This window comes from Bufo gargarizans, chromosome 9, assembly GCF_014858855.1.
Source record: "Bufo gargarizans isolate SCDJY-AF-19 chromosome 9, ASM1485885v1, whole genome shotgun sequence".
Lineage (NCBI taxonomy): Eukaryota > Metazoa > Chordata > Amphibia > Anura > Bufonidae > Bufo > Bufo gargarizans.
Genome location: NC_058088.1, coordinates 58,325,115 through 58,342,456, shown reverse-complemented (window position 1 = coordinate 58,342,456; position 17,342 = coordinate 58,325,115). Strand labels below are relative to the sequence as shown.

At 47.8% G+C, this 17,342-nt stretch overlaps 1 protein-coding gene across 4 annotated transcripts in view; it reads left to right on the top strand.

Annotated features, from left to right (window-relative positions):
• DIAPH2 (diaphanous related formin 2) overlaps positions 1-17,342 on the top strand; it is a 1,273,340-nt gene that overhangs the window by 89,666 nt on the left and 1,166,332 nt on the right. For 3 of the 4 annotated variants that reach the window (XM_044268818.1, XM_044268815.1, XM_044268819.1), the window contains 2 exons: positions 578-682; positions 9,178-9,198. In XM_044268818.1, the coding sequence (XP_044124753.1) occupies positions 578-682; positions 9,178-9,198 (126 nt within the window). The remainder of the gene's footprint in view (positions 1-577; positions 683-9,177; positions 9,199-17,342) is intronic. The other variant, XM_044268816.1, reaches the window with a different exon arrangement.

The following is a 17,342-nucleotide window of genomic DNA, read 5'->3' as shown; positions in this document are numbered from 1 at the left end:
GACTATGTATCTATTGCTTGAAAACGGTCCCAGTAAGCGGACTGAAACGTCACACGGGTGAATAAAGGACTTCATTTTTCATTCACCTCATTGGAAGTGCTGCAGTTTTTCTTCTTTTTATATACCGTATACTTGGACGGTTGGTTGTGTCTGTACTGCTGGCACTCTAGATCTAAGGAACGGTTAGTGCTGCCTTGGACTTTCTCCTTTTATATCTATCTATCTATCTTTTATATATCCATCCAGAATGTTTTAATTTAAATTGTGTGTGGAAATCCTTTCCGCCCCGGCTCTACAATCTTCGCCACATAGTGGCTGCAGGCTGCAGTAAGGGGCACCCAGCGGGTGGGCTGTTTGCCTTTGCCGGGGCTCATTAGTATGAGGTAGGAATTTTTAATTGAGGATAAATTTATTAAAAAAAATGTATGTAAATATTAAGATCTATGACCTGAGGGCCGGACGGAAGTGTGAAGTGTTTGCTACATAATTAGTGGAAGAAGTGAAACCCTAAATCCATCAGAGCTTGTAATGTGACATTGACACCTACTGATTCCTTCTGTGTCTTCTCCACTTCTAGGAAGACATGAATCTGAATGAGGAGAAGAAAGCGCCGCTGCGGCAGAAAGATCTGTCCAGGAAGCATGAGATGGTGGTCCAGTACATATCCGCTACTGCCAAATCGGTACGTTGCGTCTTTTTACCTTGGTCTTAGTAGACGCAGTGTCTCAATCATCATTGGTATTGGTAACATTGTGGCACAAGAAATAAGGTGCCTGGCGCCTCCGTCTACTTTGTTTCTAAATTAAAGGGACATTAGACCTACACATGTAGAGCTGACCGCCATCTAGTGTTTACTGTTGGAAATGTCCCAACCCCATGATGACCCCTTCATGTTATACCCTGAGATCCCCCAGGTAGATGTGGCTGATATTAGCTCATCCATTGTGTTAGTGGCCCTTTAACGTAAATGAGTTTTTGGTTTGTTTTGCTCAGTTTTTTTGTTTTTTTCTGTTTGCAGATTTTTTTTTCATTCTATTTTCCTGAACGTGATTATGGGGGCGGCCATCTTGCCTGAGCTGTTCTTTACAGCATCTATAAAACATCCATAAAATTCCTTTATGGCACCATGGTCAGGAGCGGACCTCATTGACTTCTGAGGGAGAGTTTTCCAGGCTTGCGCTGTGCAGAGGTCAGGAGGGAGTAGATAAGCTGTGATATCACCTATTGTGAATGGTGGGTCCGGTCTTATCTTTACACAGAGGTGATATCATTACAGGCAGGATTAGAATGACAGATAAGCAGATAACTGCAGTAAAGTGATCTGTACAGGCCAAGAAGTGGCGCCTAGGATTAGGCCTAGTGGCCAGTGCAAAAACTACGGGATTTTATGTTTTTTTAATTTAAATATAGATATTAAAAATTTCTTTAAAAATAGGTTAAACATGAGTTAAACAATAGTTGATTTTCGCAGATATAGGGCAGCCTCCATTGTGTTTCGCTGACGCGTACAATGTATTTTACCCTTGTTCTATAACATTCTTATGTCGCCTCCGTTTACTCTCATGAGCGTTAAGCCTCGCCCTCTGTTATTCCTCTTTAAACCTCCTTGGACTGTGAATAATTGGTCTCATTAGAACATAGCTGACGTCCCTCCGCTCCTCGGTAATCTGCGACACGACGCGAAACCAATAAAACTCGAAAATCCTCTACTGGCGACTAATCCCAGTTTATTAAACAAAGCCCCGTGAATGCTGATGGTACCTTGGTGAATGGATTTGACGAGTTCGCTACATGATGTCAACTCGTTCAGTATTTCGCACCGTGCGCCTGCATATGGCGGCTTTAGCTCGAGCCGGCCTTGATGTAATTCCGCGTGAACGGCGTTAAGCTTCTTGAGCTTTTAAATCTGCTGTCAGGATCCAGGGGAAAATATATTCGTCATTAGATCGGTAGACTTGTGCAGAGTCGCAGACTGGATCTGCTTGCTGCCAGTGAATAGAAGCATTCTTGTTTACAAATCTGTACAGAACGAGCGCTTCTCATGGCTGGGCTTTTGTTACAATTGTATCCAATCCTCTGTGAGCGAAACACATGAGCAACGGAAATCTCTCTTCTGTCCTGATTCGGGATAAACTGTATAAGGCCTCATGCACACGACCGTTGTTTCATTCCGTGTCCGTTGTTCCGTTTTTCGTGATTTTCTGCGGACCCATTGACTTTCAATGGGTCCGTTGAAAACTCGGCTAATGCACCATTTCCCATCCGCGTCCATGATCCGTGGTTCCAGTCCGTAAAAAAAATATAGCCTGTCCTATTTTTTTTCACGGAAAACGGTTCGCGGACCTATTCAAGTCAATGGGTCCGTGAAAAAACGCAGAGGCACACAAGATTGTCGTCCGCGTCCGTTTTTTTTCCTATCATTTGCATGGCAAACTTGACTTAGACTTTTTTTTTTACTTTCCTTCAATAAAGGAAGACACACGGAAAGAAAAACGGAAATGGATCACGGAACATTGGAACCCCATTTTGCGGAATGGAACACAACAACGGTCGTGTGCATGAGGCCTAAGTCTGGAGTCCACATAGTTTAGATTACAGAGGATTGTCTAGACCAGGAGGGCCCAACTGTTTTTCAGTGTGAGGGCCACAATGTCATAGGGAACCAATCTCCAGGGGTAGTCTTATAAGGTCCCAGTTATAGGACTCCCACCTGGCGGAAGAATGGAAGTCCCTATCCCACCAATTGGCACTCCTGGGAGAAGGAGACTATGCATGCACGTGTAATACTTCCATTCACTGACAGTAAGCACAGATATTGAACATAATAGGAAACTGAAATCCAAAGTATATTAGAAAGTTGCAGGTCATTTAGTTGGCTTTAATATAAGATTTAGGGCTGGTTCACACGACCAGGCGATCTTCAAATTGCGGATCCGCAAAACAAGGATGCCGCCCGTGTGCCTTCCGCAATTTGCGGAACGGAATGGACGGCCCTTTATAGAAATGCCTATTCTTGTCCGCAAAACGGACAAGAATAGGACATGACTTATAATTTTTGCGGGGCCACAGAACGGAGCAACGGATGCGGACAGTACATGTAGTACTGTCCGCATCTTTTGCGCCCCCCATTGAAGTGAATGGGTCCGCACCCGAGCCGCAACCAAACCACGGTCGTGTGAATGAGCCCTTAGTGTAAGGTTGGACAAACGCATCTGGATCGCGTCCGGGGTTTTCACGGATCCATAGACAAAAATGGGGCTTCCATGGTGTCACCAGAGACCCACAGTCTGTGGAAAGCACTGACGTGTACATCTGCACATTAGTGTCGATGTGTACGTGTGCTGGTAGTGGAGACCACGGAGAGCACACGCCTGCCATTCATTGCCGTGTGAAGGAGACTTTCTGGTCGTATGATGAGGGCACTGACGGTCAGGCCGCATTCACACTGCCACAGTGACACTATTTTAACTAGCGATTGCTTCATTTTCTCAGCCTTTCTAAGATCTCTGTTTGCTGTCCATGTCTTAAAGCCCTTTCACACAGGCCGAGAAACCGGCAGATAATCGCTAACGAGCGTTCATAGGAACAGGTGTCAGCAAAGCGCTCATTCCCTGGTTAAAATGCTCGTTTGTGCAGGCACCTACCGTATTTTCCACCCCTATAAGACGCACCGAAGTTTTAGGGGAGGACAATAGGAAAAATATTTTTCATTATACCTCAGATGAGACCACCAATCAGACCCCCATTGTTAATAAGACCCTCAATCAGACCTCATATCAGCCCCCCAACCTCATGTATGCATCCTGCAGCCCCAGATTCATGTATTCAGCCCTGAGCCTCATGTATGCAGCCTGCAGCCCCATCCTCATATATGCAACCTGCAGTCCCAAGCCTCCTGTATGCAGCCTGCAGCCCCCAGCCTCATGTATGCAGCCTGCAGCCCCCAGCCTCATGTATGCAGCCCCCAGCCTCATGTATGCAGCCCCCAGCCTCATGTATGCAGCCCCCAGCCTCATGTATGCAGCCCCCAGCCTCATGTATGCAGCCCCCAGCCTCATGTATGCAGCTTGCAGCCCTCAGCCTCATGTATGCAGCCTGCAGCCCCCAGCCTCATGTATGCAGCCTGCAGCCCCCAGCCTCATGTATGCAGCCTGCAGCCCCCAGCCTCATGTATGCAGCCTGCAGCCCCCAGCCTCATGTATGCAGCCTGCAGCCCCAAGCCTCATGTATGCAGCCTGCAGCCCCCAGTCTCATGTATGCAGCCTGCAGCCCCCAGCCTCATGTATGCAGCCTGCAGCCCCCAGCCTCATGTATGCAGCCTGCAGCCCCCAGCCTCATGTATGCAGCCTGCAGCCCCCAGCCTCATGTATGCAGCCCCCAGCCTCATGTATGCAGCCTGCAGCCCCCAGCCTCATGTATGCAGCCTGCAGCCCCCAGCCTCATGTATGCAGCCTGCAGCCCCCAGCCTCATGTATGCAGCCTGCAGCCCCCAGCCTCATGTATGCAGCCTGCAGCCCCCAGCCTCATGTATGCAGCCTGCAGCCCCCAGCCTCATGTATGCAGCCTGCAGCCCCCAGCCTCATGTATGCAGCCTGCAGCCCCCAGCCTCATGTATGCAGCCTGCAGCCCCCAGCCTCATGCATGCAGCCTGCAGCCCCCAGCCTCATGTATGCAGCCTGCAGCCCCCAGCCTCATGTATGCAGCCTGCAGCGCCCAGCCTCATGTATGCAGCCTGCAGCCCCCAGCCTCATGTATGCAGCCTGCAGCCCCCAGCCTCATGTATGCAGCCTGCAGCCCCCAGCCTCATGTATGCAGCCTGCAGCCCCCAGCCTCATGTATGCAGCCTGCAGCCCCCAGCCTCATGTATGCAGCCTGCAGCCCCCAGCCTCATGTATGCAGCCTGCAGCCCCCAGCCTCATGTATGCAGCCTGCAGCCCCCAGCCTCATGTATGCAGCCCAAAGCCTCATGTATGCAGCCTGCAGCCCCCAGCCTCATGTATGCAGCCCAAAGCCTCATGTATGCAGCCTGCAGCCCCCAGCCTTATGTATGCAGCCCCCAGCCTCAGATCAGATAAAATAAAAAATCCACTTGCCTCTCCTGCTCCGCACATCGCCGCTCCTCACCTTCGGCTCTCCACCTGCTCTTCCTGCCGCCGGCTGTGCTGTGAACTGAGATGCACAGCATGAGGTCACAAAGCGCACTCACGCTAGGCGCAGCCACAGCACAGCCGAGGACCAGGAAGCAGTGAGTACAGAGCCTTCACCGCTTCCTCGTCCTCCGGTACTAATGAGCGCTTCCATAATGCTCATTAGTTTTCACCCCATAAGTCGCAGGGACATTTTACCCCCACTTTGGGGGGGGGGGTGCGTCTTATGGGGCCAAAAATACGGTAAATCGTAGTTTGCCGGTAGCAGATTGTGCCGTCTAAACAACCTCTGCTACTGGCAAATGATGAGTCTCTATAGGGACGACATGTTTTTAGCAGCGGTCTCCTTCACTGACGAGCATGCGATTGTTGGAAAGGAATTGTCTAATGAATTGTTCCTTGTAAAAGGACCATTAATGATGTATTGGTGACACATCCACGATTTTGCTGGATCCGTCATGGTTGCTGATCCATGACTTCCAATGCTTCCGTCACGATTATACAACCGGCTGCATCCGTTAAAATAGCAATGTCTCAAACCATTGTAAGTCAATGGAGGACAGATCTGTTTTCTATTGTGTCCAAGAAAACTGATCCGTCTCCATTGACTGAGTCATGACAGATCGGTCTTGCTCCGCCTGCCAGGACGCACTCAAAAACGCTGCTTGCAGCGCCTTTGTGTACGTCATGGGAACGCAATATAACAAAACGGAATGCATTCTTGTCACTCTGTTCCCTTCAGTTCAGTTTTGTCCCCATTGACAATGAATGGGGACAAAACTGAAGCGTTTTCCCTCGTTATTGAGATCCTATGACGGAAAGGGAAACCGCTGATGTGAAAGTAGTCTTAGTTTATATCAGTTTATCAGCGTAAGCAATAATTGCCTTTCCTGTATTGTTGATGAGAGTAGAAGAGTCAATAGTCAGTCACATCGACCATGTCTCCAACAGAAGCCATGACACCAGTGTGAACAGAGCCCAAGATGTGTGATCGCCCCTACTGTGCCCTATGCTGGCCGATAATAAGCTCACGCGGAATGGAGAATGGAAGCTTTCTCTGCAAAATCTTATCGGCTATAGACCAGCCTCATTGCTGTGTGGATTGCGTCCCTTTTTATAAACTGTAAACTTAACCCAACAACAGAACCGGAGACGAGGGAAACGGAAGAATCGATTTGTCTGATCAAGCAGAGTTCTGCACCTGCAATGGGGTGCTCCTAAAGCTGCGGACTCTTCCCCCTGCCACTTGATTGGCAGGGCCATATATCTGACAATCTCAAACCTGTGTAGAGGCTCTGCTTCCACTACTGGAGCAGCGACAGTGAAGCGCGACATTGTCAGTGCCGGCTGTGCTATCTCATGGCAGGGGGGTGTCCTCCGCTTCAGGGATACCTTGTTGCTTGATCAGGCAAAACGTTTCACTTGTCTCTAAACTGAACCAAAATACTTCACGACTAATCACACAATAAACCAACCAGCCAACCAACCAGCCTTAACCCAGTCACAGTCACCCATCGATCAGCCAAGCACGCCTTAACCAATCAACCATACCGTCTATGAGCCAACCAACCAGAAGACCTCAGTCTATCACCAAAACTTAAAGGGGTTCTACTGGAATAAGGACATGTTAGCAGTGTCAGCAGTCTGCCTCATTGAGCTGAGGATTCCTACTTCCCTGCTCTGCCCCAGTCCTCAGCGCCTCCTCCCAGTCCCCGGACAGTTTACATCCGGAGAAGCACGACCATGGTCGCACACTCCTCTGCCGCCATTGACTGTCTTTACTCTTTAGCAGTGACGTGCAGCTTTTGAAGTCAGTCATTGTGGCTGCATGAGATACGGAGACACCAGAGCGGCAGGGAGCCGGGAACCGGGAATCTTCTGGTCAGAGGGGCGGTCTATGGGCACTTGGTAAAATGTCATTATTCCCGGAGAACCCATTTTACTTAACCAATCAGATAAATAACTAACTAACCAAATACATAGCTTATTAAAAACCATCCACACAACCAACCAACAATTAACCACACAATTAGCCAACCAACCACATTGCCTATCAAACAACCAACCAACAATTAACCACACAGTTAGACAACCAACCACATTGCCTATCAAACAACCAATTAACAAGGGGTTGTGTCTGTTCATTTGGCCATTGATCATGTAGAGAAAGTTAATAAGAGGCATTGTGATTCTTCATTTAGCTTCCTTTTGCCGGCTGGATTAATTTTTCCATCACATTATACACTGCTCGTTTCCATGGTTACAGACCACCCCGCATCCATCAGTGGTGGTCGGCCTTGCACAATATAGATAAAAGCACCAGCCTATGTGCGCTCCCATTGTCCCGGCCACCTGAGAGGCTGATGGCCTTTTCCTATAGTGTGCAAGCATGACCACCACTGCTAGATTGCAGGGTGGTCTGTAACCATGGAAACGATCAGTGTATAATGTGATGGAGATACGAATCCAGCCAGCAAAGGAAGCAAAATGGACAATCACAATACATTAGTAAGTGCTTTGGATTAACTTTCTCTACATAATAAATATTGCTTACTGAAGTGACACAACCCCTTTAACAAACAGCCACCCACACAATCTATCAAACAACAAACCAATCAACCACACAACGTATCAACCAACCATAACCCAGCCAACTACATGTCCAACCACACAATTTACCAACCAACCACAGAAAAACAATCAACTAAACAACCAGCTACACAGCCAACCACACACAATATCAAACAGCCAACTAACCAACTAAACAACCTACCAACCAACTAACACGCTACCAACTAAACAACCAACCAACAACCTACCATTGCCCTCTGGTGTATCGCCTCATTCCCACTGTTAACAAGGATGCAAGTGGAGTCCAGGATAAAACCTTGGTGGCCCCAGGCAAAAAATCTGTTCCAGCTGATAAATAAAACAAATAACTAATTGTGCGAGCGGTTTCGTGCAATGTGCAGGGATTTTCTTCCTCTCTTCGCTCGTACAGTCACCTAAAGAAAAAAGATCAGCAATTCTGTGAAATGAAGCCGCTGTGTAGGATGAAGATAAAGCCGTGTGTGAATACTAATGTTATTTCATCAAGTTAATGGGCGCAGATAAAAACCAACCTCTTTTCTTTTTGCCAGCGCGCTCTTCGGGCTCTGCTATGTCAGATGTGAGTGTGGATGCTGCACGGGGGTTGGTGTGTGGCCGGCCTGAAGGCATGGGCATGGCTTGACCTCTCAACGCCTTCTCCCATACACGATCTGATACTGGCAGGGCGCTGCTTTTTTAAGAAACAGACATTTTTTCTCTAATCCTGGGTTAACTCCTTTAATTAGCAGCATTGTTGCTTCTTTGTCTTTTATAGTAACAATGTAATAATTGTAACAAATCCAATAGAAACAATGTTTCTTCGTAAATGTTTATTTGTCAGATTGCTTTAACCTTGGCCACTCAGCGTAACTTGTTGGTCGTGCAGTGAATGGTTTGCCTGTGGGTAACCGCTCTGAGCCTGTGCTGTACGTGTAGTGCATGTTCAGCTCCACCCTGTCTGTGCGTTCGGCGCCCGAGTGATGTGGCATGGGATTGTAGTGGGTTGTATCGTTCATGTTGATAATTTCATGTGTAGTGAAGTAACCGCTAGAATTAACTATGAGCCAAGGCCGGATTTCCACGTTGCATCTCTGCATCCAGCTTGAGGTCCGGTTAAAATTATTGCAAACGCCTGTGCGCCATTTTTATTTATCAAATGTGATTTAACTTATCACTTTATAATATTAATTGCCATGTGATTTGTGGATGCCATAAACCTTTGTCAAATTGATTTAATCTACAATGGCCGCCATTATTATCTGTTGGAAACAATACCTTACATCTGGTGGAGGTCACGTAATTCATAGAATCGGATGCAGGAATCGCAGCGTGAAGCGTGGCCTTACTGTACATTGCATCTGTCTGCCGGAACGTGCTACTAACTGTGCTGTCTTTATTCTCTCCACTCTCTAATCCCCCTCTCCGCTGACTCTGCATGCAGATAACTGGGAGCAAACCCCCGGTGAGTAATACCCATCTATTCTACTGTCATTGATTTATGGTATAAATGTTCTCCTATGGAAGGGATGCCCGGTCTCTGAAGTCCAGTCTGAGGTGCCTAGTCCCTGGAGTCCAGTCATCTGAAGTGCCCGGTCTCTGGGGTCCAGTTGTCTGAGGTGCCCAGTTTCTGGAGTCCAGTTGTTTGAGGTGCCCGGTCTCTGGAATCCAGTCATCTAAGATGCCTGGTCTCTGGTGTCCAGTCATCTGAGGTGCCCCCGTCTCTTGGGTCCAGTCATCTGAGACACCCAGTTTCTGTGGTCCAGTCATCTAAGGTGCCCAGTCTCTGGGGTCCAGTCATTTGAAGTGCTCAGTCTCTGAGGTCAGTCATCTGAGATGCCCGGTCTATGGGGTCCAGTCATCTGAGGTGCCCAGTCTCTGGGGTCCAGTCATCTGAGGTGCCCAGTCTCTGGGGTCCAGTCATCTGAGGTACCCAGTCCCTGGGGTCCAGTCATCTGAGATGCCCAGTCTCTGGGGTCCAGTCATCTGAGGTACCCAGTCTCTGGGGTCCAGTCATCTGAGATGCCCAGTCTCTGGGGTCCAGTCATCTGATATGCCCAGTCTCTGGGGTTCAGTCATCTGAGATGCCCAGTCTCTGGGGTTCAGTCATCTGAGATGTCCAGTCTCTGGGGTCCAGTCATCTGAGGTGTCCAGTCTCTGGGGTCCAGTCATCTGAGGTGTCCAGTCTCTGGGGTCCAGTCATCTGAGGTGTCCAGTCTCTGGGGTCCAGTCATCTGAGGTGCCCAGTCTCTGGGGTCCAGTCATCTGAGGTGCCCAGTCTCTGGGGTCCAGTCATCTGAGGTGCCCAGTCTCTGGGGTCCAGTCATCTGAGGTGCCCAGTCTCTGGGGTCCAGTCATCTGAGGTGCCCAGTCTCTGGGGTCCAGTCATCTGAGGTGCCCAGTCTCTGGGGTCCAGTCATCTGAGGTGCCCAGTCTCTGGGGTCCAGTCATCTGAGGTGCCCAGTCTCTGGGGTCCAGTCATCTGAGGTGCCCAGTCTCTGGGGTCCAGTCATCTGAGGTGCCCAGTCTCTGGGGTCCAGTCATCTGAGGTGCCCAGTCTCTGGGGTCCAGTCATCTGAGGTGCCCAGTCTCTGGGGTCCAGTCATCTGAGGTGCCCAGTCTCTGGGGTCCAGTCATCTGAGGTGCCCAGTCTCTGGAGCCCAGTCCCAAGTGCACAGACTCAGGAGTCCAGTCTTGTTTGTGGGGTTCTGCTAATGGTTTCCTGATATTAAGAGATCATTGACAGAATACAGGCTGCTTCCACCTGCTCTGCAGAGTCCCCATGACTGTCTGATCCCTACAGCGAATTTACATTAAGAAATGAATATTGATGCAGTTCTTTGATATAATCAGGGGTTGTTCAGGATTCAAAAACCAGAGCAGCTTCCATCCAAACACAGCTCCACACCTGTCCACAGGCTACAGCTCAGCCGCTTTCACTTCAAAGGAGCTGAACTGTAATACCAGATACAACCCACGGACTGGGGTGGCGCTGTTTTCTCTCCTGCTGAACACCCTCTTATAAGTGAAGCTACCATAAGACACACTTGTAAAAATATTATGACCCTGTCGATACCACTAGGAGGCGATCTGTCTACAGGTGTATATGGCTCCTGTTTACACAGAAGGCGCCTTGTTCAGATTGTTCTGGATTTTGAATGCAAGAAAGAAGAATAAAGGTGCTATTATGCACATTGTGTATTAGAAAATCTTATCAAGTACAACTCTCAGGGGATACTGGGAGTAGTAGTTTTGCCGTAGCTATAGAGTCACTGCTGTATGGCCGGTAACTGAAGTGCTGCTGTAGATCATCAGTGTGTCCTGATCCACCTACTGGGCTGAGGCGGTATTGCAGCCCCTATAGGGGTTACAACAAGTTATTGCCTATCCACAGGATAGGGGATAACTATCAGATTGGTGGGGGTCCAACCACTGGGACCCCCACAGATTACAAGAATGGGGGCCCCATACCCTGAAATGGATGGAGTGGATGGCTAGAAATGCGCACCGCTGCTCCATTCATTTCTATGGGAGCGCCAGAGATAGCCAAGAGCTGTATTCCCGTGGATCGGGGATAACTTTTTAACTCCAGAATATCCCTTTAAAGCCTCATCAACACGACCGTTGTGTGTTTTGTGGATCAGAAAAATATGGATGGTATCTGTGTGCGTTCCGCAATTTGCATAACGGCACGGACAGCCATTGATATAACTGCCTATTCTTGTCCGCAAAACATGGACAAGAATAGGAACGGTTATATATTTTTTGGGGCGGACCATGGAAAGGAGCAACGGATGCGGACAGTACATGGAGTGCTGTCCGCATCTTTTGCGGCCCCATTGAAGCGAACGGGTCTGCATCCGAGCCGCCAAAACTGCGGCTCGGATGCGGACCAAAACAACGGCCGTGTGCATGAGGCCTTAGTGATATTAGAACTTTGCAGATCTCCAGTAACAATGAATAATCGTCCTCGTACAGTCTGACAACCTGAGCTCCTGGCGCGCTCTCTATCCGTGCCTTGCGTTGATATGAACCGTGCATGATGAGGACTTCTTCGTGCTGATCTCTTTTTGGTTACAAAATGGAAATAAATGATTCCAATAATAATCTTCACTATAAGGAGATTGTTTCCTGATCACATTTTACTGAATAATGTGTGCGGATTAGTAAGCACTACAAGTACCATGATGACCTGCTGCAGGTGAGGGTCCGCAGCCGTGTCTAACCTCATGTCATGTCCGTTTTTTATTGTTAAGAAACATCATTGGCTTTTCTCAGTGTATCAGGCTGATTCTGGAAGCGAACTACGGGAAACCGGTTGGATCAGATTTTGTGGAGCCTTCTGGGTAAAACATGAGGGGGGGGGGGGGGGTTATAGGAATAGAAAGTAAAAAAGCTTTCCTAAATTATATCGTTACATTATATCTACTGCCCATACAGCACCTATATAATAGTGGCATTAACTGCACCATATATACCACCATACACTGCTTATCTACAGCCTGTAAAAGTGTTCTGTACCATACAGTACATTACCCACATACTCCCATACAGTGCCTATATAATACAGATATTGACAGTACCATACAGTGCCCATATACCACCATATAGTGTCTACATATGTGTTCTTCGGTACCATACAGTGCCTATATAATAGTGGTATGAACTGTACTATACAGTGCCCATATAGTGCCTGTATGTGTTTTACTTTACATTACCCCCATACTCCCATACAGTGCCTATATACTGTAATAGTGGTATTGACAGTACCATACAGTACCCACCTACTACCATGCAATGCCTACAAAAAGTAACACAAACGACCTGTATAATAGTGTATAGTCCTGAATAAAGGTACCGTACAATGCCAAATAATACTGCCACACAGTGCCTACATAAAAGTACTATAAGAGGCTTACGTAAAGAAATAATACCAGGCAGCTCCCACTTAGGCCTCTCTCACACGGCCGTTGCGGAAACATGTGCGGGTGCGTTGCGGGAACACCCGCGATTTTTCTGCGCGAGTGCAAAACATTGTCATGCGTTTTGCACTTGCGTGAGAAAAATCGCACATGTTTGGTACCCAAACCCGAACTTCTTCACAGAAGTTCGGGCTTGGGATCGTTATTCTGTAGATTGTATTATTTTCCCTTATAACATGGTTATAAGGGAAAATAATAGCATTCTGAATACAGCGCTGGAGGGGTTAAAAAAATAAAAAATAATTTAACTCACCTTAATCCACTTGCTCGTGCAGCCGGCATCTCCTTCTGTCTTGATCTTAGCTGTGTGGAGGAACAGGACCTGTGGTGACGTCACTCTGGTCATCACATGGTCCGTCACATGATCTTTTACCATGGTGATGGATCATGCGATGACCGGGGTGACGTCACCACAGGTCCTGCTCCTCCACACAGCAAAGAAGAAGACAGAAGGAGATGCCGGCTGCACGAGCAAGTGGATTAAGGTGAGTTAAATTATTTTATTTATTTTTTAACCCCTCCAGCGCTATTGTACTATGTATTCTGTATTCAGAATGCTATTATTTTCCCTTATAACCATGTTATAAGGGAAAATAATAATGATCGGGTCTCCATCCCGCTCGTCTCCTAGCAACCGTGCGTGAAAATCGCACCGCATCCGCACTTGCTTGTGGATGCTTGCGATTTTCACGCAACCCCATTCATTTCTATGGGGCCTGCGTTACGTGAAAAACGCTGAATATAGAGCATGCTGCGATTTTCACGCAAAGCACAAGTGATGCGTGAAAATCACCGCTCGTGTGAACAGCCCCATAGAAATGAATGGGTCGGTATTCAGTGCGGGTGCAATGCGTTCAACTCGCGCATCGCATCCGCGTGGAATACTCGCCCGTGTGAAAGGGGCCTTAATGTTTGCATACAGTGCTTCCATAATGGAGACATAAAAGACCTACAAAGCCTTGCAGAACATTGCCCCCCCCCCCCAGCTCATTGTTTATATCAAACTTCACAATAGCAGTGCCATATAGTGCCCAGATATTACCGCCATGCGGTGGCGGAACAATTCAGCCAGTGTCAAGTATATCAAAGAAATTGTAGGGTTTCCATGTGTACTGTGGACAGGGCGGTGCGGTGGCGCTTTTGCTGATGTAACGCGGTTCGGAGGAGCAGGTAAAGGCTGAGGGTCATATCGGGGTTATAAGTTCATTCCCCCTCCCCGTCCTTACAAAGACCGTAGGCTCTGGGTCCCACTAGAGGAAATATAGCGTTACTGCAGCAACCTGAGATCATGCCGTCCACTATACCTGTGCATGATGATGATTTGTTCATACCTCTCATACCTTACAGGGGTTGTCCAAGCACACACAATGGGGATGGTGTGTGAGCAGCTCAGTGCAATACCAAGCACAGCCACTATACAAGAGAAACCACAATGGCGGCTTCTATGCTTCTTGCCATACGTCCCCCCCCAATATGAACAGTTCTTCTTTGGTCTAATGTAGTGTGGCCAATACTAAGACAAACCCGGAGAGGTGGTGAGCACCCCTCCTACAATTAATAATTGAGCTCTCCCTACTGGGTAATAAGAGGGGGCCCCAAGCAGGGGATCCCTTCGAGGGCCTATAGCCATGGGTTGTCCTGATGGAATTCATCTAACTAAGGAGATCTGCCTACAACCACGACAGGATCTGCACCTACTGTACCATGCGGGCATCCGACTGAACAGGACAGTTAGTTGGAGCCTTGTATGGAGAGACTCATCAGTGGTGCTCCCAGCCAATCACCATAGCAGAGAGAGATCCAAATGCTGCTGATTGGCTGAAAGCAATGACAGGGCTGTCCATTCAATGCTCCTCCTCAGTGTCCTTTTCAGCTTGATGCAGCTCTTCTGACATTGGCCCATTAATGATCGGTCACTGCTCTACCAAGGTGGACATACTGTAAAGCCAGTGTGTATACAGCCCTGAGCACCTGCTACTTCGACTGGACAGATACCGTCGTACCCCTGGCATCAGACGGGTATCTAAATGAGGGTCCTGTACTACATATATCCGGATATACTCGGTGTGATAGCCGCCTATTGGGCCCCAGGAGCTTTAGGTTATGCTTCTTGTATGTGTTCTCTAATGGGGCCATTAGGAAGGTGTGACCAGTAAATCGTCCGGAGCCCATGCTATAAATGAGGGTCTGTTTTCGGATTCCCTCTGTTGCCCCCTCTCTAATCACCCAGCGCGTTGGCTTTGTGCACACAGTTACCTCTGCAGAAGTGTGTGCAATGCAGCCTTCTCATTCGTCATTACCACTGGCCACCAGCAGGGGGAGACAAACACTGTCCTATGGCTGCCGTTCACATTAAGACAGCTCCCTTTTGTTTGATATATTATTTTCATGCTTTGATATCATTAACATATTTATAGATTTGACCGTGGCATCGTATGAATACCAACGCTCAGACGGAACCGCACCGTTCGTTAGGCAGATCTCGACATGAACGATAAGCCCTTCAATTAATAGGAACAGGCAGGAAAGGCTTTAATAATGTGGTGAAATAGCTGATGGCCGGCGGTCTGATGAGACCCTACAGATGTGCAGCTTCTGTGCTGAACCGGCAGAGTCCAGGCATTGAAGGGTCTGTGAGTGGATCATCTGTGATGTCATCTTCCCCCATTACATTCATTATCCCATATATTTTTTTTCTTCTTAAATCGATGGGTTAAATTAATTGCAGTTTCCAGGGATGCAGCATGGAGCGCGGAACTGGATGCACGCCATATAACCGCTGCCCGGGAAAATGCACGGATTGTTTAGTAGAGATGAGCGAATTTCAGGTTATGAAATTCGTTCACACTTCGTTTTCTGGTAAAAGGTGAATTGCGTTATGGATTCCGTTACCACGAACCATAACGCAATTCTATGATGGAATGCATAACTGAATGCGTTTAGAGGCAGGGGCGTCCTCTCCTGCATAACGGAAACGGGACGGATCCGTTTTGCAGCCCAAAAACTTCTATTATGACGGAATGAATAACGGAATGCCTCTAAAGGCATAACGCAATTCACCTTTTACCAGTAAACAAAGCGTGAACGAATTTCATAACCTAAAATTTGCTCATCTCTAATTATTAATACAGTATCAAAGGGGCTTAGAAAATAGACCCTCTTCACAGAGTAACAGCTCTAAGCACTCCAGGTGTCCCTATAATAAAATGGTGCCTCCATTATAAAGACGGTCAGGTTCCTTTATAATAACCGTAATGGTGCCTATACTGTAAAGAGTCACATTACCCCTATCATAAAGTAACACAATATTTTGAAAGAGACTCATTTACAAAAAGGAAGAGATGGCACATATGTTGTATAGACATTATATGTATGAGATGGGACGCTGTATGTGACTGTATAAGTGTTGATCGAGCACCATAGTGCTCGGGGGCTCAGGCCAAACACATCGGGATGCTCGGGGGCTCTGGCCAAACACATCGGGATGCTCGGGGGCTCAGGCCAAACACATCGGGATGCTCGGGGGCTCAGGCCAAACACATCGGGATGCTCGGGGGCTCAGGCCAAACACATCGGGATGCTCGGGGGCTCAGGCCAAACACATCGGGATGCTCGGGGGCTCAGGCCAAACACATCGGGATGCTCGGGGGCTCAGGCCAAACACATCGGGATGCTCAGGTACTCTACCCGAGCACAATGGAAGTCAATGGGAGAACCCAAGCATTAAACCAGGCACCCCCTGCTCTGAAGAGGGGAGGGAGTCTGGTTCATAGGGAAAGGTCAAAAATTGATGGAAACACCACCAAAATGTTTCGGGAACAGCATGGGGAGGATGTCTGGATACATCTTGGACTCCCAGGTCACTGCTGGGAGTGATGTTGTCCGAGTAGTACGCCACTTTTACAGACTGACAATAATACGCACAAAACCAAAGATAAAATCGATTTTGGAGGAAAAATAGTTAGGAAACATTTTGTCCTGTATATTTACTTAAGTGCTGCCAAAAATTACAAGGAAGAGGCACTCCGATACAACCTGTATATCACATAAAGGAGGGCCTTATTCACATTGTGGTACAATTGTTCAGGTAGTGGGACTCCTACACATAAAGCCTATGCACTAAGTAAAAGGGCTTCCAAAAATTACAAGGAACCGACACTCCAATACACCCTTTATTACACATAAAGGAGGGCATCATGCACCCTTGAAAAATTATGATCGATGGCGTTCAGGTGAGCTGACCCTATAAAAGATTGTAGGTGAGGGCCTGCAGGTGAGCTGACCCTGTAAAACATTATATTGAGGGCCTGCAGGTGAGCTGACCCTCTAGAAAATTATATGCGAGGGCCTGCAGGTGAGCTGACCCTGTAAAAGATTGTAGGTGAGGGCCTGTAGCTGAGCTGACCCTGTAAAACATTATATACGAGGACATATATGCAAGGGCATTATATGCGACGAATAAGCATGTTGATATGATGGAAGAGGAGGAGGAGAAAAGGAAGAATTAACCATATACCCTTGTTTGTGGAGAAAGGGGTGCATGGGAATACAGTGTATTAAGTACATTATAGACAACACATTTAGGGTCCATTCACACGTCCGTAAGTGTTTTGCGGATCCGCAAATT